The following is a 27,114-nucleotide window of genomic DNA, read 5'->3' on the forward strand; positions in this document are numbered from 1 at the left end:
GAGAGGGAGAGGGAGAGAGAGAGAGAGAGAGAGAGAGAGAAGAAACCAAATGGTCTCGCTAAGTTTTGAGAGCCTCACATAGTTGCTGAGGCTGGCCTGGAATTTGTGATCCTCCTGTCTCAGCCTCCCTAGTACTGGGATTACAAACCTTTGTCAATGTGCTGGGCTTCACCCTTGTTACTCTGAATGAGTGATTTGCGCTCCACTGAATTTTCCGCAAGAAATCTTATGCATAGAGCGCTTGTTCTACCAGCTACTCTCGCTGTTTCATTCCTTCTCCCCGTCACTAACACCGTCAGTAAGGGATACCCGATTTACAAATGAGGACACTAGCTAGCCTGAGCCTTTGTTTATAGCTCGGGGGCTGTGTGTGTGTGTGTGTGTGAGGCATGTGGTGCCAGGCTTGGCACTCTCAGCCACAGCCCTGGAGGGTTAGTTGTGACGGGGCTTTTTAGCACTGTGTGACCCAGCTGGTGAGTTGCCCCCAGCTTCTGAGTCAGACCCTTACCTTTAGAGGGGGTGCGGGGCGGGGGGTGTTTCACTCTCAAAACTGAGTCACCCCAGGGAGGGACACTGGGCACAAGCCCAAGGCTCTAAAATAAGTCGTCTCATTATAGGCCAATTAGAAGTCAGACATTGGCCCTCCTGGTACATCAGGCAGGTTGGCAAGCTGAGCTCCAGAGAGGGAGCTCTCCTAAGGCTGAACAGCACAGGGGGGATAGAGAAAGGGAGGCCTGGTTGCCAACAAAGAGAGTTGGCCAGGGGAATCAGGGTGCCTGTGTACTCCTTCCTCTTCCAGTGGTGGGAGAGATGCCCCCGCCAGCTGTTTCTATTCCAGACGGCCAGAAGAGCAGTGAGTCAGCCCCATGGCGCACACGCCCATTTGGGCTGGGAGCTGATTTTCTGGGATGCCAAGGTTCCTGACTCAGCACTGGGAATCTTGGCTGAGTGTGTTCTGGGAAATGTCAGGCCTACAGGAAATAGAGGGCCCCCACTCTCGCCATCCCGCAGGTGGGCGGGGAGCAGAGAGAGCAGGGTGTGTGAGGGAACAGAGGCTCAGTGTGCAAGGAGGGGGTTTATGTACACGGGAGAGTTGAGGGTGTGATCAGGAGACAGCTGGCCGACAAGGCAGGAGATTTACAGGCACAAGGAAGGAGGATGGTGCCGGGGTGTTTGTGCAAAGGGGCTCTGTGTGCAAGGTAAAGGCTTGCTTGGAAGAGTGTATGTTTAAAGGAGAGATGTTGAGCCTGCCAGGTGTAAAAATGAGGGAGGTAGGCAAGATGTTTGTGTAAAGAGCGTTTGTAAGGAAGAGCATGTTTGCAAGAAAGACAGCCTAGGTAACAGAAAAGTCTGCCGCGTACAAGTCACCCTGAGATGAGTGGAAGGCCTAAGGAACTGCGCCCTCCCAGATCTCCAGCCATCCACCACCGCCCGGAAGCCTCCAAGCCCCATCTCCAGACAGACGCCGAGCTCCGGCGCCTGGGCCCCGCCCCTGGCCCCGCCCCCCACGCATGAGGGATGCACGTCCTGTCTGTCAGAGAGTTGTTGCTCCGCCATTGGTTAATTGACCGGAGGGGGTGGGCACGCACATTTTCCCGGAACTGCAGAAAGCCCCCGTGCCTCGAGGATCCTGAGCCGAACCGTGGGTGCTTAGCAACTGGGGGAGGTGTCCAGTAACGGGGGTGGGGGGGCATAGGAGGAATTGTGGGTACCTAACAACAGAGGGTAAGGCGGTGCCTAGCAACGTGGTGGCTCAGAGAAGTGGAGAGGTAACCCTGGAAGACCGTGGGTGTCTAGCAACGGGGGAGGACCCTAGCAACGAGTGGACTAACTAGGAGACCGTGGAGCTCTATTAGGAGAGGAAGTCTTTGGTAGATGGGAATCTTAGAGTGATTGGACACAGGGAAAGGGGGGCCCTGCAAAGAGGGGCAAAGCAGAGAGGCCGGTACTACAACTCCTATCTCAATAATCCTCCCTCTTCTCCCTTAGGCAATGAGGCTTGAGGTAGGGGGCCTGCTGCGGGGGACCTGTGGTCAGCTGGGCTGGACTGTTTTTCTGCCTTGTGGGACCTGGGGGCATAAGCCCCCCTGGTGGGTAAGAGGCCGTGAGGGGGGTCCCTAAAAGGAAGGGACTGAGGGCGGGTTGAAGGGATAAAAGAACAGGGAGGGGTCCAAAAGGGCCAGAAAGTGCCCATGTTCTCTACTCTTTACAAAAGTCCACATCTCTTGCAGGGGCTGTTTGGAGGTTCTTGGGCCCAAAAGTTTCATCAGGATGGTCCTGGAAGAGGTCTGGGTGAGGAGGATATTCGCAGGGCACGGGAGGCCCGTCTCAGGAAGACATCCCGGCCCCAGGTATCATTGCCCCCCACTCAGCAACACCCACGAAGGCTGCTGGATCCCTGATCTTGGCCCAGGGGGTGGTAGTGGGTTGGTTAGACACTGTGGGAACTGTGCCCACCATTGCACCCTCAGACCTCTCCATTTTCCAGCTGAGCAACCGTTCTCGAGAACGCAAGGTGCCTGTCTCCCGCATCAGTCGCCTGGCCAGCTTTGGGGGTAGGTGTGACTTTTTGGGATCTAGATGTGCCCTGGATCTAAGTAGGGGAGATTTACAGAATGAAGAAAGGGAAGGACAAATCAGACAGAGAGATGAGGGAAAGATGGGGAAAGAGTGATGAAGGTCAAGGCCTGCAAAGCCAAGAGAAATAAGAACATAAATGGTGATCATATTAGTTGAGAATTGCTTAATGCACAAGGTCCCCAACCTGGCAGACTCCCTGTATTGAATTGATGAGTGTTTGTTTTCAATTTATAGATAAGGAAGTGGCGGCTAACAGAGGTGAGGTGACTTGCTGCAGTGTTCTTCAAACCTGCAGGAAATAATGTAGTGGGTTGTAACCAACCTTTAAAGGAAAAATAGAGCCGGGCGTGGTGGCGCACACTTATAGGGAGGCTGAGACAAGAGGATCACAGTTCGCAGACAGCCTCAGCTACTTAGTGAGTCCCTCTGCAACCTAGTGAGACCCTGTTTCAAAATAAAGACCAAAAAAAAAAGGGCAGGAGAGGCCAGGCGTGGTGGCGCACACTTGTAATCCCCACGCTTGGGGAGGCTGAGACAGGAGGATCGCACAGGTTCAAAGCCAGCCTCAGCTACTGAGTGAGGCTTTCAGCAACTTAGTGAGAGCCTGTTTCCAAATAAAAGAATAAAATAGAGCTGGAGGTGTAGCTGAGAAGTAGAATCTTCCTGGGTTCCATCCCCAGTGCCACAAGAAAAACAAACAAGCAAACATATGAACGCATTGTAGAATGAGGAAAGTCTTTTTTTGTGTGTGTGTGGTACTGGGGGTGGAACCCAGGGGCTTTCTACCTCCAGCTACACTCCCAGACCTCAGCTAGACATGGTGGCACACACTGTAATCTCAGTACTTGGGAGGTTGAGGTAGGAGGACTGCAGGTTCCAGGCCAGCCTCAGCAATGTAGTAAGGTCCTTAGCAACCTGGTTAGAGCCTGTTTCAAACTTAAAAATTTTTTAAAAGGCCTGGGAAGTAGAATATCCCTGGGTTCAATCCTTAGTACAGAGAGAGACAGACAGACAGACAGACTGACTGACTGACTCACCTCCAAGGGGGACCAAGCAGGAAGAGAGTAAGAGCCTGAGTTGGAGACAGATGAAGAGTTGAGGACAAAAATCAGCGTGACCCACATCTGAGAGAGGGAGCAGCATCAGGGAGGAGCCTGGCAGGCAGGCGCTCAGGCTTTTCTCACCTTCCAGGACTGGCTATGGGCTTGGGGCTAGGAGCACTGGCTGAGGTGGCCAAGAAGTCCCTGCCAGGAGGACATCTACAGTCAGGTGAGTGATCCACACTGCTGGAGTTCAGATCCTGCCCTTGGTCTGTGGCCCGGGATAAGCAGCGTCACCTCTGAGCCCTGGTTCCCTCAACTGGAAGATGGAGGTGATGATCAGTCTTAGAGACATGGTGCTCAGGTAGGGCAGAGCCACTCTCCGGGCTGCGATGAATAGAAATACACCATCTGAGAAAAAGTAAATAAAAATATAGAGCGCGCTGGTGCAGGTTTGTAATCCTTGCGAGGCTGAGACGGGAGGATCGCAGGTTCAGAGCCAGCCTCTGCAACTTCTGATGCTCTCAGCAACCTAGAGAGATGCTGTTTCTAAATAAGAGAGTTGGCCTGGGGGTGTAGGTTGGAGGTAGAATGCCTCAGGGCTCAATTCCCAGGTCCAAAAAATAATCATAATAAAAATACAAATAGAGCCAGGCGTGGTAATACACGCTTATAATCCCAGCATTTGGGAGGTTGAGACAGGAGGATCCGGGTTCATGACCAGCCTCAGCTACTTAGTGAGGCCCTTTGCAACTCAGTGAGACCCAGTTTCAAAATAAAGGATAAAAACTAGGGCTGGGGGTGTCACTTGGAGGTAGAATGCCCTGGGTTCCATCCCCAAGGAAGGAAGGAAAGAGAAAGGGAGGGGAGAAATAAGAAAATTCAAGCCACAAGGTGTTCTTAAATATAAGTAGGTGAGAAAAGCTAAAAATAAGATTGCCAGTCACATCTGTGCACACCCAAAATGGAATTTGATGTACGGCATTTTTAGGACTTTTTGACAAATCAGTGTCCTAGTCAGGTGTGGTAGCACGCGCTTGTAATCCCAAGTACTTGAGAGGCTGAGACAGGAGGATCCCAGATTTGTGGCCAGCCTCAGCCACTTAGTGAGGCTCTTAGTAACTCAGTGAGACCTTGTTACAAAATAAAGAATAAAAAATAGGGCTGGGCAGCTGGACATGGTGGCGCACGCTTATAATCCCAGCATTTGGGAGGCTGAGACCAAGGATCGCGGTTCACGGATAGCCTCAGCTATTTATTGAGGCTCTCTGCAACTCAGTGAGACCTTCTTTCAAAATAAAGAATTAAAAAACAGGACAGAGGGTGTAGCTCGGAGGTAGAATGCCCCTGTGTTCCATCCCCAGACCCGCAAAAATAAATAAGTAATAGGGCAGGGGGTATAGCTCAGAGGTAGAATGCCCCTGGATCCCATCCTAAGTACCATAAAAATAAAAAAGATCAAATAAATAGAAAATTAGTTAAAAAAAAAACTGTGCTTCAAATAAATAGAAAAATAGTTTTAAAAAACTGTGCTTCAAATAAATAGAAAAATAGTTAAAAAAACTGCTTCACATAAATAGAAAAATAGTTTTAAAAACTGTGCTTCAAATAAATAGAAAAATAGTTTAAAAAACTGCTTCAAATAAATAGAAAAATAGTTTAAAAAACTGCTTCAAAGCCGGGCGTGGTGGCGCACGCTTGTAATCCCCGCGCTTGGGAGGCTGAGACAGGAGGATTGCACAGGTTCGAAGCCAGCCTCAGCTACTGAGTGAGGCTCTCAGCAACTTAGTGAGACCCTGTTTCCAAATAAAATATAAAAAATAGGTCTGGGAGTATAGCCCGGAGGTAGAAAGCCTCTGGGTTACACCCCAGTGCCACAAAAAAAAAAAAAAAAAAAAAACTGCTTCAAATAAATAGAAAAATGGTTTAAAAAAAACTGCTTCACATAAATAGAAAAATAGTTTTAAAAACTGTGCTTCAAATAAATAGAAAAATAGTTAAAAAAAACTGCTTCAAATAAATAGAAAAATAGTTTTAAAAACTGCTTCAAATAAATAGAAAATAGTTTTAAAAACTGTGCTTCAAATAAATAGAAAAATAGTTTAAAAAAACTGCTTCACATAAATAGAAAAATAGTTTTAAAAACTGTGCTTCAAATAAATAGAAAAATAGTTAAAAAACTGTTTCAAATAAATAGAAAAATGGTTTAAGAAAAACTGCTTCACATAAATAGAAAAATAGTTTTAAAAACTGTGCTTCAAATAAATAGAAAAATAGTTAAAAACTGCTTCAAATAAATAGAAAAATAGTTTAAAAAACTGTGCTTCAAATAAATAGAAAAATAGTTTAAAAAAAACTGTGCTTCAAATAAATAGAAAAATAGTTTAAAAAACTGCTTCAAATAAATAGAAAAATAGTTTAAAAAACTGCTTCACATAAATAGAAAAATAGTTTAAAAAACTGCTTCAAATAAATAGAAAAATAGTTTAAAAAACTGTGCTTCAAATAAATAGAAAAATAGTTAAAAATAAAATAAAATAAAAAGAATATTCTTATTCTTAGCAGAGATTAAGTACAACTGTATATAACTTCAGCAAAATGTAATAATTTTAGATGTGCTACACATACATGCCCAGAGAGATAAGGCAGATGAGGCAGAATTCAGGTAGAGTCTTCTTACTGTTACGCATGCAATTTTTTCTGTCTGGTCGGATTTTTTTTTCAAAAATAAAAATTGAGGTCTGCTGGAAATTAGGCTTTATGGTACTGCTAACTCCAGTCTACCCCTGCTTGGCCACTCGGCTGGGTGACCCAGGACAAGGCGCTTCTGGATCTCTCCTCTTTCCTTGAAAATTAAATGTGCGGGATAATGAAATTTACCAAATTATGTTATGTACGTGTATATAACAACAAATCCTACTATTATTTATAATACTAATAATGAATCAATGAAAAAAAAAAAAAGAAAACGAGCTGGGCATGTTGAAGGTGAGCGCATGGTCACTTAGCCTGTCATCCCAGGACCTGGGGCTGAGACAGGAGGGTTGCAGGTTTGAGGCCAGCCTCTGCAGCTTCACAAAACACTCAGCAATTTAGGGAGATGCTGTTTCAAATTAAAAAGGGCTAGGGGTGTAGCCTGGAGGTCAGATGTCCTTGGGTTCAATTCCCAGTACTAAAAAAAGAAGGAAGGGGAAGGAAATTAAGGTATGGTGAATTCTTACTTCCCCAGTGATAGCTGGGCTTCCACCAAAGAATCTACAAAGATGTTTAGAATTCCGTCTAGCAGTTGGGTGTGGAAGCAGGTGCTGATAATTCCAGTACTTGGGGGGCTGAGACAGAAGGATTGCAATTTGAGAACAGCCTTAGTAACTTAGCAAGACCCTGTCTCAAAACAAAAATAAAGTGGGGCGTGGTGGCGCACGCTTATAATCCTTGTACTTGGGAGGCTGAGACAGGAGGATCATGGTTCGCAGACAGCCTCAGTTACTTAGTAGGCCCTCTGCAACTTAGTCAGACTCTACTTCAAAATGAATTAAAAAAGCTGGGCATGGTGGCGCACGCTTGTAATCCCAGCATTCGGGAGGCTGAGACTGGAGGATTGCGTTTCGCGGACAGCCTCAGCTACTTAGTGAGGCCCTCTGCAAATCATTGAGACCCCGTTTCAAAATAAAGAATAAAACATAGGTAAGGGGGTATAGCTCGGAAGTCAAATGCCCTTGGGTTCCATCCCCAGACCTGCAAAAAAAAAAAAAAAAAAAAAAGAAGACAAAATAAATAGGGTTGGGGTTTAGCTTGGAGGTAGGAGGTAGAATGTCCCTGGGTTCCATCCCCCCAGCACCACAAGAAATTTAAAAATAAGGCTAGGTAATGTAGCTAAGAGGCAGAATGCCTCTGGGCTCAATCCCAGTACCCCTCACAAGATGTGCGTAAAATGTGTGCATGTGTCATGCGCATGTGCATGTAAGCGTACAGTCGGGTGCGTTTTCATACACTAGTCACATGTGTGCACCCAGACTGAGAAACCCAGGAACACTAGTGCTCAGACTCTCTGCACACCCTTAGACTGATAAATAGTTGTCCATAACAAGGAATGAAGTACCGACACATGCCGCCGTGTGGACGAATCTTGGAGACATTCCACTAGTTGACAACAGCCATACACAAAAAGGCCACATGTTCTGTGATTGCGGTAAAATGAAATCTCCAGAATAGAGACAGAAAGATTAGTGTCTGCCTACGGCTGGGAGGTGGGAGAAAATGCTAAAGAGTTGGAGGTTTTTGTTATTTTTCAGCACTGGGGGTTGAACCCAGAGACATTCTACCTCCAAGCTATACCCCAGCCAACCTTTTTTATTTATTTATTTATTTATTTTTTTTTTTTATTTTTTGTAATACTGGGGATGGAACCCAGGGGCATTCTACCTCTGAGCGACACCCCCAGCCCTAATTTTTTATTCTTTATTTTATTTATTTATTTTTTTGGTGGTACTGGGGATGGAACCCTTCTACCTCCGGGCTACACTCCCAGACCTATTTTATATTTTATTTGGAAACTGGGTCTCTTAAGCCAGTGAGGCTGGCTTCGAACCTGCGCAATCCTCCTGTCTCTGCCTCCCAAGTGCGGGGATTACAAGCATGTGCCACCACGTCCAGTCTCTTTATTTATTTATTTATTTATTTATTTATTTATTTATTTAGTGGTACTGGGGTTCCTGAAAACCCTTCTACCTCCAGGCTACACTCCCAGACACCTATTTTTTATATTTTTATTTGGAAACAGGAGGCTGACTTCGAACTTGCCTGATCCTCCTGTCTCCACCTCCCAAGTGCAGGGATTACAAGGGTGCGCCACCACGCCCGGCTCCCCAACGTTATTTTTATTCTTTATTTTGGTGGTACTGGGGGTGGAACCCAGAGGCTTTCTACCTCCAGGCTATACTCCCAGACCTTTTTTTTTAATATATTTTATTTGGAAACAGGGTCTCACTAAGTTGCTGAGAGCCTCACTAAGTAGCTGAGGCTGGCTTCGAACCTGTGTGATCCTCCTGTCTCAGCCTCCCAAGCGCGGGGATTACAAGTGTGTGCCACCATGCCCGGCTTTATTCTTTATTTTGAAACAGGGTCTCACTGAGTTGCAAAGGGCCTCACTAAGTAGCTGAGGCTTTGTTCTTTTTTTTGTGTGTGTGTGGGTTTGGGGAAGGAACCTAGAGGCATTCGCCCTCCGAGCTACACCCCCTGCCCAATTTTTTTATTTTGAAACAGTCTCACTGAGTTGCGGAAAGCCTCACTAAGTAGCTGAGGCTGTCTGTGAACCGCGATCCTCTGGTCTCAGCCTCCCAAATGCTGGGATTACAAGCGTGCGCCACCACGCCTGGCTTTCTTCTTTATTTTAAAACAAGGTCTTAAGCCAGGCGTGGTGGCGCACGCTTGTAATCCCCGCGCTTGGGAAGCAGAGACAGGGGGATTGCACAGGTTCGAAGCCAGCCTCAGCTACTTAGTGAGACCCTGTTTCCAAATAAAGTATAAAATAGGTCTGGGAGTATAGCCCGGAGGTAGAAAGCCCCTGGGTTCCATCCTAGTACCACACACACACAAAAAATAAAACAAGGTCTCGCTAAGTTGCAGAGAGCCTCGGTAAGTAGCTGAGGCTGGCGGCAAACCTGTCTTGTGTCAGCCTCTCAAGTACTGGGATCATAAGCATGTGCCACCATGCCAGGCTTGAGGTTTCTTTTTGAAGTGATGAATTGCTTTCACATGGATTGTCATGATGCTTTCATTACTTTTATGAATATACTAAAACCCATCAAATCCTATACTGTGTGTATGTATGTGTGTGCACACGTGCAGGGCCTTCACCTGTTAAGCAAGCATTCTGTCACACTCTAAAACAAATTGTGTGCTTTTTTTTTTTTTTTTTTCCTTCATTCTTGTTATTGGCACTTGGGATTGAACCCAGGGGCATTCTACTTCTGGGCTGCCTCTCCCTATCCCTTTATTTATTTATTGGTGGTACTGGGGGTGGAACCCAGGGGGTTTCTACCTCCCGGCTATACTCCCAGACCTATTTTATATTTTATTTGGAAACAGGGTCTCACTGAGTTGCCAAGAGCCTCATTAAGTAGCTGAGGCTGGCTTCGAACCTGTGCGATCCTCCTGCCTCAGCCTCCCAAGCGCGGGGATTACAAGCGTGCGCCACCATGCCCGGCTTATTTTTCATTTCGAAACAGTCTCACTAAGTTGTTAAAGGTCTCACTAAGTTACTGAGGCTGGCATCAAACCTGTAATCCTCCTGTCTCAGCCTCCCAAATAGTGAGATCACAGTCATGTGCCACCACACTCAGCTAGTTCACCCATTGAAAGCATACAATTTAGTTGAACACAGTGGTGCCCACCTGTGATCCCAGTACTCGAGAGGCTGAGACAGGAGGATCACAGGTTCAAGGACAGCCTCAGCAACTTAATGACACCTTCAGCAACTTAGCGAGACCCTGTTTTGAAATTAAAAATAAAGTGTTAAGGGTATAGCTCAGAGATAAAATTGCTCCTGAGTGCAATCCTCAGTACCAAAAAATAAATAAATAGGTGAACTTTTTTTTTTCAGTACTGGGGATTGAACCCAGGGTTATTCTACCTCTGAGCTACATGCCCAGCTCTATTTTTATTTATTTATTTTTATTCTTTTTTTCTGGCGGATCTGGGGATGGAATCCAGGGGCATTCAACCTCCGAGCTACACCCCCTGCCCTATTTTTTATTCTTTATTTGAAACAGAGTCTCACTAAGTTGCAGAGGGCCTCACTAAGTAGTAGGTGAGGCTGTCTTCGAACCACGATCCTCCTGTCTCAGCCTCCCTCTTTTAGTTTTTATTTTGAAACAGGGTCTTTAAGTTGCTGAGGCTGGCCACAAACCTTTGATACTCCTAGCTCAGCCTCCTACATGCTGGGATAACAGTCATGCACCACCACGCTCAGCAAACAATTTTTTAACAACCCAAGAAGCGGAGACAGGCATAGTGGCGCATGCTTGTAATCCCAGCATTTGGCAGACTGAGAGAGGAGGCTCACGGTTCGCAGACAGCCTCAGCTACTTAGTGAGACCCTTAACAACTCAGTGAGACCCTGTTTCAAAATAAAGAATAAGACAGGCGTGGTGGCATACGCTTGTAATCCCAGCATTTGGGAGGCTGAGACCAGAGGATCGCAGTTCATGGACAGCCTCAGCTACTTAGTGAGGCCCTTTGCAACTCATTGAGACCCTGTTTCAAAATAAAGAATAAAAAATAAGGCAGGGGGTGTAGTTTGGAGGTTGGATGCCCCTGGGTTCTATCCCTAGACCCACAAAAAAAGGGGAGGGGCTGGGTATGTAGCTCAGAGGTAGAATGCCCCTGGGTGCCATCCCTAGTACTGCAAAAAAAAAAAAAAAAAAAAAAAACAGGAAGCGCTGGGCATGGTGGCACATGATTGTAATCCCCCAGCATTCGGGAGACTGAGACAGGAGGATCGTGGTTCGCAGACAGCCTTAGCTACTTAATGAGGCCCTTTGCAACTCAGTGAGATCCTGTTGCCAAAGAATAAAAAAATAGGGTTGGAGCTGGGTGTGGTGGCGCCTGCTTGTAATCCCAGCATTTGGGAGGCTGAGACTTGAGGATGTGGTTTGTGGACAGCCCCCAATACTTAGTGAGGCCCTCCGCAACTTAATGAGAGCCCGTTTCAAAAGAAAGAATAAAAAAATAGGGCAGGGGGTGTAGCTTAGAGGTCTAATGCCCCTGGGTCCCATCCCCAGACCTGCAAAAAAAAAAAAAAAAAAAACAAACAAAAAAAGCAAGAAGACATATGTACACATTCATCAGCCGTCAGAGCAATGGTGCCCTCATATGTCCTGGAACCTATGGGAAGCTCCGTGAACTGGGGAACATGAAATGGCAAAAGACTGAATAACATCCTTTGTTTTGGCACTGGGGACCAAACCCAGGGGCGCTCTGTATCTCAGCCACGCCCCTCGCCCTTTTGTTACCTCTTGTTGTGAAACAGAGTCTCCCCAGGTTTATGGGCTTGCTGAGGCTGTCTGCGACCCTCCTGGCTCAGCCTCCAGGACTGGGATTATAGGTGTGCACCGTGGTGCCCAGGCCATGTGTAGCATCTTAATATTATGATGAAAATACTTTGACCCCGCAGACCACCCTGAGAGATCTCGGGGCCCCTCGGCTCTTGGAGCTGAGCCGCCCTGGCTCTCCAGAGCTCCTCTCACACTGCCTCCTCCTGGTCATTCCCTCTCTTCACCAAGGTGACCACTGTCTGGCTTTGATTAGTTTTGCCAGTTTTTGCTGTTTATATAATTCTAATTGGATAGCACGTTCTCACGTGTCTGACTTCTTCTGTTCAGCATCAGGTTGTGAGAGGCACCCGTGGACACCTGGGAGGGGAGTGTGTGGAGTGCGTTGTGTGCTTTCAGGAACTGCCCAGCCGTTTTCCAGAGGGCTGTTGCCAGCACCTCTGTCTTTTGTAAACCCGTGGTAGTGCCTTCGTCATACTAATGGTCATTCTGTCCTCCCCAGAGGCCGGCTCCCAGCTGGGCTCTAGCCCTTTCCTGTCAGAGGCCAACGCGGAACGCATCGTGCAGACCCTATGTACAGTCCGGGGGGCCGCCCTCAAGGTTGGCCAAATGCTCAGCATCCAGGGTACAGCACGGCCCCCAGCTCCTGACCCCTGACCTCCTGTCACCCCCGCCCCACTACCCACAAGCCCTGCTGCCCGGGGCCTCCGCACCGCCTTCCTCACCGTCCCCTCGCCCGCTGTCTCCCAAGACAACAGCTTCATCAGCCCCCGGCTGCAGCGCGTCTTCGAGCGTGTCCGCCAGAGCGCCGACTTCATGCCCCGCTGGCAGGTGCTGGTGAGTGCCTGGCGGAGGGGTGACCGGGAGGCTGGCTCACCTCCCCCACACCACCCGCCCTCCCCGAGAGGCCCCACCTGTGAAATGGGGATCAGCAAAGTACACACTTCATTCGTAGCATCACTGACGAAATGAGAGGCTGGTGCTCAGCGCTTTGCTCTGTTCCGGGCACAGACTCAGCAAAGCACAGTAGTCAGGGTCTGAATCCTGTCTCTGCCACTCAGACAAGGGTCTGCACCTCTGTGCCTCAGTTTACCTCATCTAGATAATGGTCACAGTGATATCACACTCCTACTGTAGGGTTACATAAGTTAGTATGTTACTTACTCATTTAGTAAGGGGGATTCTACCTCTGAGCTACACTTCCAACTCTATTTTTTTGTTCTTTTTTTTTTTTTTTTTTTTTTGCGGGTCCGGGGATGGAACCCAGGGGCATTCAACCCCTGAGCTACAGCCCCTGCCCTATTTTTATTCCTTATTTCTTTGAAACAGGGACTCACTAAGTTACGGAGGGCCTCACTAAGTAGCTGAGGCTGTCCACAAACCACAGTCCTCCGGTCTCGGCCTCCCAAATGCTGGAATTACAAGCGTGTGCCATCACACGCGGCTCTATTTTTTTAATTCTTTTTTTTTTTTTTTTTTTTTTTGGTGGTGGTGGTACTGGGGATGGAACCCTTCTACCTCCAGGCTACACTCCCAGACCTATTTTTATATTTTTTATTTGGAAACAGGGTCTCGTAAGCCAGCAAGGCTGACTTTGAGCCTGCGCGATCCTCCTGTCTCTACCTCCCAAGCGCCGGGATTACAAGCGTGTGCCACCACACCCGACTTTATTCTTAATTTTGAAACAGGGTCTCAGTGAGTTGCAAAGGGCCTCATTAAGTATCTAAGGCTGTCTGCAAACTGTGATCCTCCTGTCTCAGCCTCTCAAATGCAGGGATTACAAGTGTGTGCCACCATGCCCGGTCTTTTTCTTTTTTTTGAAATAGGGTCTCACTGAATTGCTGAGGATGGCCAAGAACCTCTGATCCTCCTGCCTCAGCCTCCCAAGTACTGGGATTAAAAGCATGTGGCACCATGCCCAGCTCAATTTTTTTTTTTCTTTTTTTTTTTTGGTACTGGGGGTTGAACCCAGGGTCATCCTACCTCCCAGCAACATCCCAAGCTCTATTTTTTATTCTTTATTTTGAAACAGGGTCTCACTGAGCTGTAAAGGGCCTCACTAAGTAGCTGAGGCTGGCTTTGAACCTGCACGATCCTGTCTCAGCCTCCCAAATACTGGGATTACAAGCGTGTGCTACCATGCCCGGCTCAATTTTTTTTTAAACAGGGTCTCAAACAGGGTGCTCTCAAACCTGCAATCCTTCTGCTTTAGCCTCCCAAGTTACTGGGATTATAGGAATATACCACCAGTTTGAAAAATTAGTATATAATTTGTAATATATTTATTAGAACACTTGGTTTATGTTACGTAGAACACTTAGAACTGCCCATTATACCATGAGAGACATGGAAGTTTTAGCTATGATGTTAGTGGAGTTTTTTTATTTGTTTTGTTTTGTGGAGTGAGGGGCATTCTGCATCTGAGCTATGCTCCCAGCCCTTTGTATTTATTTATTTAATTTATTTATTTTATGGTACTGGGGGTGGAACCCAAGGGCTTTTCTACCCCTGGGCTATGACCTAGTTTATACTTTATTTAGAAACAGGGTCTCACTAAGTTGCTAAGAGCCTCACTAAGTAGCTGAGCCTGGCTTCAAACCTGCGCGATCCTCCTGTCTCAGCCTCCCAAGTGCTGGGATTACAAACATGCACCACCACACCCAGCTTGTGTTTTGTTTGTTTGTTTGTTTTGTTTTTGTTTTGTGGTACTGGGGATGGAACCCAGAGGCATTCTACCTCTGAGCTATACCCCAACCCTATTTTTCTATTCTTTTTTTTTTTTTTTTTTGCAGGTTTGGGGATGGAACTCAGGGACATTTGACCTCTGAACTACACCTCCTACCCCATTTTTTTTATTATTTTATTTTGAAACAGGGTCTCACTAAGTTGCAGAGGGCCTCACTAAGTAGCTGAGGCTGTCGGTGAACTGCAATTCTCCGGTCTCAGCCTCCCGAATGCTGGGATTACAAGTGTGTGCCACCACGCCCGGTCTTTTTCTTTATTTTGAAACAGGGTCTCACTGAGTTGCAAAGGGCCTCACTTAAGTAGCTAGGGCTGTCCATGAACCACAATCCTCTGGTCTCAGCCTCCTGAATGCTGGGATTACAAGCGTGGGCCATCACGCCCAGCTTGTTATTACATTTTAGAACTTCTTTTGGTGATGCTGGAAATTAAACCCAGGGGCATTCTACCTCCAAGCTACTGCCTCAGCCCAAATTTTTATTCTTTATTTTGAAACAGGGTCTCACTGAGTGGCAAAGGGCCTCACTAAGTAGCTGAGGCTGTCTGCCAACCTCAATCCTCCTGTCTCAGTCTCCCAAATGCTGGGATTACAAGCATGTGCCACCATACCCGGTTGGTTTTTTTGTTTTGTTTTTGTGGTGCCGGGAATTGAACCCAGGGGCATTCTACATCCAAGCTACATCCCCAGCCCTATTTTTTATTCTTGATTTTGAAACAGGGTTTCACTAAGTTGCGGAGGGCTTAAGTAGCTGAGGCTGGCTGCGAACCTGGATCCTCCTGTCTCAGCCTCCCAAATACTGGGATTACAAGCGTGTGCCACCACACCCAGCTCTGTTTTGCTTTTAAATAAAGGAAATTGGCCAGGTGTGTTGGCAGATGCTTGTAATCCCAGTACTTGGGAGGCTGAGCCAGGAAGATCACAGGTTCAAGGCCAGCCTCAGCAACTTAGTGAGGCCCTCTACAATTTAGAACCTGTTTCAAAATAGGGCTGGGGGTATAGCTTAGGGGTAGAATACTCCTAGGTTTCATCCCCAGTACAAATAAATAAATAAATAAATAAATAAATAAATAAATAAATAAATGTTATCTATCTTAACTAAAAGTGACCGCAATCCATACCAGCACCTATGCACCCAGGGAGTACAGGCTCAGGAGAAGCAGGCTGGGCTGGGCCTCCCCATCTGCCCATACCTGGTTGTTCACCTGGACAAGACACCTCTTTCTGAGCCTCAGTTTCCACATCTGTAAAATGGGAGTGACTAAGCCCAGGGTTATTGCAGGGAATCACCTCAGCCTTTATAACCATGGTGACGACTGTCTTGACCATTCCCCACAGAAAGTCCTGGAAGAGGAGCTGGGCAGGGACTGGAAGGCCAAGGTGGCCTCCCTGGAGGAGGTGCCCTTTGCCGCTGCCTCAATTGGTCAGGTGCACCAGGGCGTGCTGAGGGACGGGACAGACGTGGCTGTGAAGATCCAGGTGAGAGGGGAGGCTGGCGGGGTGGGGGTGGCATCCTGCTCCCAGAGGCCTCACTGACCACTGGATCCTTCCCCCAGTACCCAGGTGTCGCCCAGAGTATCCAGAGTGACGTGCAGAACCTGTTGGCTGTGCTGAGAATGAGCACGGCCCTGCCAGAGGGTGAGGCGCCTGCTCTGCCCTGCGAGGAAGGGGGCTGGGGGAGGGGCAGGGGGAGGGGCAGGAAGGAGGACACTGAGTAGGGAAAAGCCAGAGAGCGAGAGTATGTGAGAACCAGGAAGGGACAGAGGCCGCCTGAAATCTAGAAACACACACACAGAGTGCGGCAGGGGATCAGAGGGAGGTGCAGGCCAGCCACGGAAGCAGAAAGGGGGAGTCAGCGGGACAGTAGGTTTTGTGTTCGCCCACGTGAGCCAGGGCCTGCTGAGGATGGAACAGCAGGCTGTGTGTGTGTGTGTGTGTGTGTGTGTGTGTGTGTGTGAGTGAGAGAGAGAGAGAGAGAGAAGGAGGGAGGGAGAGAGAGGCCTAGAGGTGAGAAGTGTCCAAGTCAGTAAGCAGGAGCAGGCATTGGCGTGACTCTAAAGAGCTGCCTCGGGACTGGGGTGCATGCATAGGAAGAGCTAGGCCCCAGGGGAGACTGCAGACAAGCACAGTGGCACACTCCAGGAACCCCAACAGCTGGAAGGCAGGAGGGTCGCAGGTTTGAGGCCAGCCTGCGTAAACTTTAGTGAGACCCTGACTCTAAGTAAAATTAAATGGGAAGCCGAAGGCGGGCCTGGTGGCGCACACTCGTAATCCCAGAACTTGGGAGGCTGAGACCGGATCGCAGGTTTGGAGCCAGCCTCAGCTACTTAGGTCCTCCGCAACGTAGTGAGATTCTGTTTCAAAAATAAAGAATAAAAAATAGGGCTGGGGGTGTAGCTCACAGGTAGAATGCCCCTGGGTTCAATCCCCAGTTCTGCAAAAAAAAAAAAAAAAAAAAGGTAGCCAAGCACAGTGGTGCACACCTGTAATCCTAGTATAGTACTTGGGAGTCAGAGACAGGAATATCACAGGTTTGAGGATAGTTTTAGCAATTTAACAAGACCCTGTTTCAAAAATGCTGGGAGCATAAACCAGGCATGGTGGCACACGCCTGTAATACTAGTACTTGGGAGGCTGAGACTGGTGGATCATAGGTTACAGCCACCCTCAGCTACTTAATGAGGACTGCAACTTAGTGAAACCTTATTTCAAAATAAAAAATAAAGCCGGGCATGATGGCATACGCTTGTAATTCCAGCATTTGGGAGACTGAGACTGGAGAATCGCGGTTCATGGACAGCCTCAGCTACTTAGCAAGGCTCTTCGCAACTCAGTGAGACCCTGTTTCCAAAGTAAAAGAGACTAAAAAATAGGGCTGGGGGTGTAGCTCGGAGGTACAATGCTCCTGGGTTCCATCCCCTGTACCGCAAAAAAAAAAAAAAAAAAAAAAGTAGGGCTGAGAGTGTAGCTCAGAGGCAGATTGTGCCTGGTTCAATCTCCAGTACAAATAAATAAATAAATAAATAAATAAATAAATAAATGGGTTGGGAGTGGAATCGAGAGATAAAATACCCCTGGATTCAATCCCCAGCACGGAAGGAAGGAAGGAAGGGAGGGAGGGAGGGAGAGAGAGACCACAGTTATGGGAAACCACACAGATGAGGATTCAGGGAAAAGGCCCGGGCCTGAAGGTGTGAGGGGCAGCGAGAGCCGGAAGGTACCCGGGCGGAGAGGCTGGAGGACTGAGGCGGCAGGCTGCGGCTCCCACACTGCTGTGTTGCCCCAGGTCTGTTTGCCGAGCAGAGCCTTCAAGCCCTGCAGCAGGAGCTGGCGTGGGAGTGTGACTACCGTCGGGAGGCGGCCTCTGCCCAGAACTTCAGGTGAGCTCCCTGCGGGCCCTTCCCTCCAGCCTCCCTCCTCCTCCACCGGGCCTGAGCAGGGGTGACGCCTCCTGGCCCTGACGAGCCCCTGCAGGACTGGCAGATTTTTGCTGTTTCTTACGTCCATTGGTTCATCTGACCGTCCAGTTACTCATGACTTCACTGTCCCTGCGTGGCCTCTGCGAGCGAGGGCAGGGCTGTGAGCGTCCGTGTTCCCCGCAGTCAGGCAGAATCCATTTCCTCCGAGGTCTGACGTGGCATTTAATTTCACCATGAGAGGCTGACGTCCCCTCTGGACTGACAAAGATCGAGCCGTCTGGCAGCATCAGGGTGGGAGAGGATGGGGGCTCAGAGCTGCCCTCAGGCACTGTGGACAGGAGAACAGCTTGGTACAACCCAATCGTTGCTATATACCGTAGGGATACTTTTGCCAGTATATACCATTAGACTTGTCTATAATTTTCAGAATAGCATTATTTGTAAAAGCCCCAAACTGGAAACTTCAACTCTATTAAATCTACCCAGCAGGGGAGATAAATAAATGATGTTATATTTACTAGTGGAGTATTGTGTAACCGTGAAAATTAGTGAACCACAGCTGCCCAGGACGGTGTGGTTGTATCTTGGAGGTATGTCGATATGGAGCAGTCCATGACACCCCAGCAGGATGCCCAGCAGCGTGCCTCATCAGGTGTAGGGCCCCGTCTTGGTACCGAGTGAGAAGAGTGTGTGCAAGGCAGTGGTTTCGGGCGTGCAGCCCAGACTCAGGTACAGGATCCAGCCTGGGTCCGCCCTGCCTGGGTGTGTGGCCAGGTTCCATGCCGTGGCCTCAGGAGGATGTCCTCATGGAGTGAGAATATGGGAATTGTGCAGATTAAATGCTTATCCGGGCGTGGTGGCGCACATTTGTAATCCCTGCGCTTGGGAGGCAGAGACAGGAGGATTGCACGGGTTCGAAGCCAGCCTCAGCTACTTAGTGAGGCTCTCAGCAAGTTAGTGAGACCCTGTTTCCGAATAAAATATAAAATAGGTCTGGGAGTATAGCCCGGAGGTAGAAAGCCTCTGGGTTCCACCGCCAGTACCACCAAAAAAAAAAAAAAAAAAAAGATTAAATGCTTAGCCTGGCTCTTGAGAAATGGCTCAAACATTGGAGATCTTACAGCCCAAAGCAGGATGTGTGTGTGTGTGTGTGTGTGTGTGTGTGTGTGTGTGTTTCTTGGGATTGAACCCAGAGGCATTCTACCCTCAGACCTATTTAGTTAGTTAGTTAGTTATTCATTTATTTTTGCAATACTGGGGATGGAACCCAGGGGCATTCTATCTCTAAGCTACACCCCTGGTCCTTTTCTTTTCTTTTTTTTTTTTTAAGTGTATTTATTTATTTGTTTTTGTAGTACTGTGGGTGGAACCCAGGGGCTTTTATACCTAGGGCTATACTCCTAGACCTATTTTATACTTTATTTGGAAACAGGGTCTCACTAAGTTGCTGAGAGCCTCACTAAGTAGCTGAGGCTGGCTTCGAACCTCTGCGATCCTCCTGACTCAGCCTCCCAAGCGCTGGTGTTACACGCGTGCGCCACCACGCCCGGCTTAGTCTTTTATTTATTTATTTATTTATTTATTTATTTATTTATTTATTTATTTATTTATTTTGCGGGGCTGGGGATGGAGCCCAGGGGCATTTGACCTCCAAGCTACACCCCCTGCCCTATTTTTATTCTTTATTTTGAAACCCGGTCTCACTGAGTTCCAGAAGGCATCACTAAGTAGCTGAGGCTGTCCCCAAACCGCGATCCTCTGGTCTCAGCCTCCCAAATGCTGGGATTACAAGAGTGCACCACCATGCCTGGCCCTATTTTTTTATTTTGAAAGAAGATCTCACTGACTTGTGGAGGCCCTCACTAAGTAGCCGAGGCTGGCTGCGAACTCAGACCCTCCTGTCTCAGCCTCCCAAGTACTGGGATTACAAGTGTGCACCTCCACACCCAGCCCGAAGCAGAACTTTAAGGAGGAGGGTGCAGGCAGGATGCTGAGTTAGGGCTCCTGTGTGCAATCTGGGGAGACCCTCCCCAATGGGATTCCTCAGGGCCCGCCTCACACCCTTCACCCTGGCCCTGTTCTGCCTCCCCTCACTCCCCAGCACCCCACAGGTCCTCAGCAAGAGGCCTCTTGCCGTGACACACTTATTTCTATCTATAATTGTCTCTTAGAGTGTGCTCTGGTGGGGGCAGGCTGAGACTGACTCAGTCTCCCATCTGTCCCCCAGCATTGTGCAGCACAAGAAGAGACAGAAGGATTCCTCCCTTTATTTACCAATGTTCAGCATCCCCCATATCCATGGTGACACATTCCAAGACCCCTACTTGATACCTGTGGAGATGCTACCAACCCTATATAGACTATGTTTTTCTCCTACGTTCCTATGATAAAATTTAACTTAGGCACAGGGCTTTCTGGTTTTTTTGTTTTGTTTTGTTTTTGTTTTTGTTTTGGTACTGGGGTTCTTGGAAGCCCTTCTGCCTCTGGGCTACACTCCCAGACCTATTTTTACATTTTCATTTGGAAACAGGGCCTCCTAAGCCAGCGCGCGCGGCTGGCTTCGAACCTGTGCGATCCTCCTGTCTCTGCCTCACAAGCGTAGGGATTACAAGCGTGCGCCACCACGCCGGGCTAGGCACAGGGCTTTCTGGAACAAGTGTAGCCACTTGTGTTCAAGTCGTTCACAAATGTATGCCTTTTTCTTTTTTCTTTTTTTTCCTTTCTTTTTTTTTTTTTTTTTTTTGGTACTGGGGATTGAACCCAGGGGTATTCTACTTCTGAGCTACACTCCAGTTTTGTTTTGTTTTTTTACTTTGAAATAGGGCCTTCCTAAGTTGCTGAGGGACTTGCTAAGTTACTGAGGCTGGCCTTGAACCTGTGATCCTACTACCTCAGCCTCCATCCAAGTACTAATATTAAAGGTGTGCACCACCATAGCTAGTCCTCCTCCCTTCCTCTTTCTTCCTTTCCTTTTCTTTCTTTCTTTCTTCCTTCCTTCCTTCCTTTCTTCCTTTCTTTCTATATTGGGGATGGAACCCACCCTACCTCCAAGCTAAACCCCAGCCCCCTCCCCTTTTTTTTTGCTGTACCAGGGATTGAACTGAGGAGCATTCTACCTCCAATCTATACCCCCAGTCCTATTTTTTATTCTTAATTTTGAAACAGAGTCTCACTAAGTTGCAGAGGGCCTCATTAAGTAGCTGAGGTTGGTGGCGAACCTACAATCCTCCCGACTCAGCCTCCCAAATACTGGGATTACAAGTGTGCACCTCCACACTCAGCCCGAAGCAAGACTTTGAGGAGGAGGCTGCAGGCAGGATGCTGAGTCAGGGCTCCCATGTGGGATCTGGAATTCAAGCATGTGCCACCACACCTGGCTTCTTTTTTATTTTGTGGGATTTTTTTTGTTTTTGTTTTTTGTTTTTTGCAGGTCTGGGGATGGAACCCAGGGTCATTCGACCTCCGAGCTACACCCCCTCCCCTGTTTTTTTTTTATTTTTTATTTTGAAACTGGGTCTCACTGAGTTGCAGAGGGCCTCACTTAGTAGCTGAAGCTGTCTGCGAACCGCGATCCTCCAGTCTCAGCCTCCCAAATGCTGGGATTACAAGCGTCCGCCACCACGCCCGGCTTCTTTTTTATTTTGAAACAGGGTTTCACCCAGTTGCAGAGGGCCTCACTCAGTAGCTGAGGCTGGCTGCAAACCTGCGATCCTCCTGTCTCAGCCTCCCAAGGACTAGGATTGCAAGCGTGCGCCACCACGTCCGGCTCCTAATTGCCTTTTCTGTCTTAACTCAGCACTTCCCATACATGTAGTCATGCCTGTTGCAGTTTGAGGTGCAACAGCAAAGCTAGCATGAGTTTCTTTTTTCCTCTTCACAATTTCAGATAGATTTGTTCTTACCATAAATCTTAGCAACTGACTTTTCCCCCCCATTCCTTGTTAAGTTGAGAAAGTTCGCCTTTCACTTAAAGAAAAGCACTTTTGCCGGGCGTGGTGGCGCACGCTTGTAATTCCTGCGCTTGGGAGGCAGAGGCAGGAGGATCGAGGCCAGCCGCGCTGGTTTAAGAGACCCTGTTTCAAAAATACAGAAAATAGGTCTGGGAGTGTAGCCCAGAGGTAGAAGGGCTTCCAGGAACCCCAGTACCACGAAAAAAACAAACAAACAAACAAAACAAAACAAAACAAAAAACAAAAAAAAAAAAAAGAAAAGCACTTTACACTTCTCTTTGGCCTATCTGCAGCACTGGCATCGCTGCTCTTGCTCTGGGGCCGTTACTAAGTAAAATGAGGGCCACAGGAGCATGAGCCCTGCAGTAGCTGGGCAGTGAATCAGGAAACTGAGCTGGCTGCGAAATGACTGCCAGGCAGGTAGCAAGAACAGTGCCTACACCCTGGACGAGCTGATGATTCTCCTCCCAGGCAGGCTGGAGTGAGACCGCACACACTACTCAGGGAGGTGTGCAATCAAAATATATGAATTATTTCTGGGGGTTTTTTTTTTTTTTTTTTTTGGTGGTACTAGGGGTGGAACCCAGAGGCTCTCTACCTCCGGGCTATACTCCCAGACCTTTTTTTAAATATTTTATTTGGAAACAGGGTCTTGCTAAGTTGCTGAAAGCCTCACTAAGTAGCTGAGGCTGGCTTCGAACCCGTGTGATCCTCCTGTCTCAGCCTCCCAAGCGCGGGGATTACAAGCGTGCGCCACCACGCCCGGCCCATTCAATATTTTTAGATACAGTAACTTGGAGCATGAAACCACAAATGGGGGGGGGGGGGCTTCATGTAGTGACCCTAGGGAGTGAGGAAGTAGTCTGGGGTACAGTTGCGGGCATTAGCTGGGCATGGTGGTACTCAGGAGGCCAAGACAGGAGGATCACAGGTTCAAGGCCAGTCTCAGTAATTTAGTGAGGCCCTCAGCAACTTAGTGAGACCTTCTTTCAAAATAAAGTAGGGCGGCTGGGCGTGGTGGTCCCCCCCCCCCCCCCCCCCCCCCGAGCTTGGGAGGCAGAGACAGGAGGTTCGCGCAGGTTCGGAGCCAGCCACGCTGGCTTAAGAGACCCTGTTTCCAAATTTAAAAAAAAGTATAAAAATAGGTCTGGGAGTATAACCCGGAGATAGAAAGGGTTTCCAGGAACCCCAGTACCACCAAAAAAATAAAAATAAAATAAAATAGGGCTGGGGTGTAACACAGAGGTAGAATGACCCTGGGTTCAACCCAGTACCACAAAATAATGGGGGGGGGGGCGTTGAAAGGGGTGGTAGACGTGCCCAGGGGCACCAAGTACTTATTTTGGGCATTAAGCCACTAAATTTGGGAATCTGTGCTAAACTCAGAGATATTTATTATATCAGTGACTAATTGGAGATGAATTAATAAAATTTTTTGTGGCTCTTGGACTGAACATAGGGGCATTCTACTTCTGTTCTATACTGCCAGCCCTATTTTATTTTTAATTTTGAAATGGGGTCTTGATAAGTTGTGGAGGGCTTCGCTAAGTTGCTGAGGCTGGCCTCAAACCTGCAGTCCTCTTGTCTCAGCCTCCCAAGTGCTGGAATTACAGGTGTTCGCCACCATGCCTGGCATAAATTGATTTTTTAAGTTTTATTAATTAATTAATTTATTTATTTATTTTGTGGGTCTGGGGATGGAACCCAGGGGCATTCAACCTCTGAGCCACTCCCCCTGCCCAATTTTTTATTCTTTATTTTGAAACAAGGTCTCACTAATGTTATGGATTGGGGAGAATATGGTTGTGGGGAAACTGTTCCCCGGGAACCTCTGCGAGGGTCCCGGACACACTTTCCCCCAACTCATAACAAAACCCAAAAAGACCAAAAACAGAAAAACTGCGGGTTCTTGTCCTAAGCTAAGAATAAATATGCATAGCTAGGACAGTTGCTGAAGATTTAAAGAAGTTTATTAAAAAGATAGAAATCCAGAAAATAGAAATACAGGAAATAGTTACAGCCCCATGCCAAAATGGCATGAGGTGGGAGGGTGGCCCGGGCCAACTCACCACTCCCCAGATACAGCACGCGGACCGGACTTTTTATACCCATGACCTCCATCTTGTTTATGTCCCTGTAAGGTACCTCCCCCAGCAAGGTGTGGCAAAATGTCTCCTTTCATGAAGGTCGATCCCTCCTACCATATCATGTTGATCTGTCTTTAGATAGAAAAAGGCCTAGTTCTCTCCTATTGACTTGTTAATTACTTTTAGCTGTGTTAATTTACATTGGAATAGTTGTCTGCTTTTAGGCAGAAACCAAGTCCTTGCACAGATTTGCCCTTCACCCAATTTTTGAAATATTAATAATCATAGCTTTCTCAAATCTTCCTAGGCCATTCCCAATACTGGTACAACTAAGTTGCAGAGGGCCTCACTAAGTAGCTGAGGCTGTCTATGAACTGTGACCCTCCGGTCTCAAACTCCCAGATGCTGGGATTACAAGTGTGTGCCACCACGCCTAGCTTAAATTTTATTTTTATTAATTATTTATTTTTATTTTTATTTTTTGTGGCATTGTGGATGGAAACCAGGGGCTTTCTACCTCTGATTGACACTGCCAAACCTATTTTTTATATTTTATTTGGAAACAGGCTCTCACTAAGTAGCTGAGGCAGGCTTCAAACCTGTGCGATTCTCCTGTATTAGCCTCCCAAGTACTGGGATTATAAGTATGCACCACCATTCCTGACTAAATTGGTGTGTGTGTGTGTGTGTGTGTGTGTGTGTGTGTGTGTGTGTGTGTGTCCCAGGGGCTTTTCTACTTCTGAGCTATACTCGCAGACCTATTTTATTTTGAAACAGGGTCTCACTAAATTGACCTCACTAAGTAGCTGAGGCTGGCTTCGAACCTGTGCGATCCTCCTGTCTCAGCCTTCCAAGTGCTGGGATTACAAGCGTGCACCACGCCCGGCTAAATTGATTTTTTATTTTGGTGGTGGTACTGGGAGTAGAACCCAGATGGTTTCTACCTCCGGGCTATACTCCCAGACCTATTTTTTGGATTTTATTTGGAAACAGGGTCTCACTAAGTTGCTGAGAGCCTCACTAAGTAGCTGAGGCTGGCTTCGAACCTGTGCGATCCTCCTGCTTCAGCCTCCCAAACGCGGGGATTACAAGCGTGCACCACCACGCCCCACTCTAAGTTGATTTTTTTAAAGTGATGCATTGAGCTGGATGTGGTGGTACACACCTATAATCCCAGTATTTGGGAGGCTGAGATAGATCATAGGTTCGAGGACAGCCTCCACAAGTAGTGAAACTCTCATCAACCTAGAGAAACCCTGTTTTAAAATAAAAATAAATAGACATTGGAGGTGTAGCTCAGAGGACGATTGCCCCTGGGTTCAATCCCTAATACTAGATATACGCACACAAAGAGTGATGCATTGGGAGGGTGAGACAGGAGGATTGCAGGCTCAAGGCCAGCCTCAGCAATTTAGACCCACTGCAACTTAGTGAGACCCTATTGCAAAATAAAAAATGAAAAAGTCCTGGGAGTATAGCTCAAAGGTAGAATGGCCCGGGTTCAATCCATTGTACCACACAAAAAAATTTTAAAAAATTGGGCTGGGGGTCTGGCTCAGATATAGAATGCCCCTGGGTTCAGTCCCCAGCACCGAAAAGGAAAAAAAGGGATTCACACAGTAAATAAATAAATTGAGCTCAGCCTGGGACCCCCCCAGGAGTCAGCCAAGGGCTCCCAGTAGGGAATAGGGAAGTGATAACTAGGTCTCCAACAACACCCATCTCAGGGGCAAGCGCACAGAGCGGGTGCTAGAGGGACACCGTTACATGTCCAGCCAGCCAGGCACTGGTGATTGCCCAGGGCAGGCAGAGGAGGAGAAGTGCAGAGGGAACAAGGACCTCACCAAAGGCATCTCAGCCAGGCAGTTCACACCAGGCCTTGGGGGCCTAGAGCATGGAGTCTCACTCCCTGTCTCCTGCCCCAGGCAGCTGTTGGCAGGGGACCCCTTCTTTCGAGTGCCTGCTGTGGTTAAGGAGCTGTGCACAACACGCGTGCTGGGCATGGAGCTGGCTGCAGGAGTCCCTCTGGACCAGTGCCAGGGCCTGAGCCAGGAGGTCCGGAATGAGGTTTGTCGCCTCGCAGGACGGTAGGGAGGACCCAGCCATGCTCGCTCTCCAGGCCCGGGAGGGCTCTGCCAGGCACGTCACCAAGAATCCTTACTTCTCCCAACCCAGATCTGCTTCCAGCTCCTGAGGCTATGTCTGCGAGAGCTATTCGAGTTCAGATTCATGCAGACAGACCCCAACTGGGCCAACTTCTTGTACGACGCCTCCAGCCACCAGGTGGGTTCCTTCTGATGTGAATCAGGATACCTTAGCTGCCGTACCAAGTATTCCTGGTAGTTCAGTGGTAGCTCAGCGTAGTTTATCCCCCACGTGATAAGCTGGGATGGCCCCCTTTTGTGTGGTTGTGTCTCCCCTGGGCCTTGCCATGCCTGCTCTAGTGAAGGAAAAAGAGGCTGGGAGGGTGACCCACCAAGTGCTGTGGCCAGGAGTGGCGTGCCGTTCCTCTGTGGTTCCTCCCAGGGTGACCTAGAATGGTTAGTCCCACGATGGGGAAGCAGGCCAGGGCCATCAGGGCTGGGACAGGGGGAAGGGGGGCCGTGGGGCCCCAGGGACTGTGCCTGACCCTGCCTGGGGTCGGATGGGGGTAGAGGAAGGCTTCAGGGACATGCCGATAATTCTGCGACCAGAGAAAGAAGAAGGAGACGACTGTTCAGAGAGCAGGGTCAGTGAGAGCTTAGACCTGCAGGTTTCCCTGTGTGGACACATCTTTACATGACTAGAGGTTGCCAGGTGGCTCTCCAGAGCGGCCTGCTCCCAAAGGGATCTTTTCCAAACGCAAGTCTGGCCAGGATTTCCCCTCCTCAGCCCTCCAGCCTCAGGGTCAAACTCGAGCCCTTTGCTGAGCAGCCTGTGGCCGCGTCCCCCCTGAGCTCTTTCCACCACCCCCCATGTGCACATGCAGCCCCACACAGGCCCCTAGGCTTACACCCCAGTGGTGTTCTTTTCTTTTTGCGGGGTGAGTGTACTGCTGATTGAAACCAGAAGCATCTACCTCTAAGCGACATTCCCAGCCCTTTTTATTTTGAAACAGGTGTCATTAGGTCCTGGGGTTCTCCATAAGTTGCTGAGGCTGCTGGCCTCAAACCTGGCATCCTCCTGTCTTAGCCAATCAAGGACTGAGATTACAAGCATATACCACCATGCCTGGCTCAGAGGATGTTTTTCTTACTCCAGGAGATAA

At 48.2% G+C, this 27,114-nt stretch overlaps 1 protein-coding gene across 1 annotated transcript in view; it reads left to right on the forward strand.

Annotated features, from left to right (window-relative positions):
* Positions 1-1,992: 1,992 nt before the first annotated feature.
* Positions 1,993-27,114, forward strand: part of COQ8B (coenzyme Q8B) — a gene marked incomplete at both ends in the record, with an annotated part of 32,191 nt that continues 7,069 nt past the window's right edge. Inside the window, 11 exons of the mRNA XM_080704408.1 lie at positions 1,993-2,094; positions 2,232-2,351; positions 2,489-2,555; positions 3,772-3,849; positions 12,174-12,296; positions 12,423-12,508; positions 15,750-15,890; positions 15,968-16,049; positions 17,698-17,791; positions 25,793-25,934; positions 26,043-26,150. Coding sequence (XP_080560534.1) covers positions 1,993-2,094; positions 2,232-2,351; positions 2,489-2,555; positions 3,772-3,849; positions 12,174-12,296; positions 12,423-12,508; positions 15,750-15,890; positions 15,968-16,049; positions 17,698-17,791; positions 25,793-25,934; positions 26,043-26,150 — 1,143 coding nt within the window. The remainder of the gene's footprint in view (positions 2,095-2,231; positions 2,352-2,488; positions 2,556-3,771; positions 3,850-12,173; positions 12,297-12,422; positions 12,509-15,749; positions 15,891-15,967; positions 16,050-17,697; positions 17,792-25,792; positions 25,935-26,042; positions 26,151-27,114) is intronic.

The sequence above is a fragment of the Muscardinus avellanarius genome, assembly GCF_963383645.1.
Source record: "Muscardinus avellanarius genome assembly, chromosome: 10".
NCBI classification, from domain to species: domain Eukaryota; kingdom Metazoa; phylum Chordata; class Mammalia; order Rodentia; family Gliridae; genus Muscardinus; species Muscardinus avellanarius.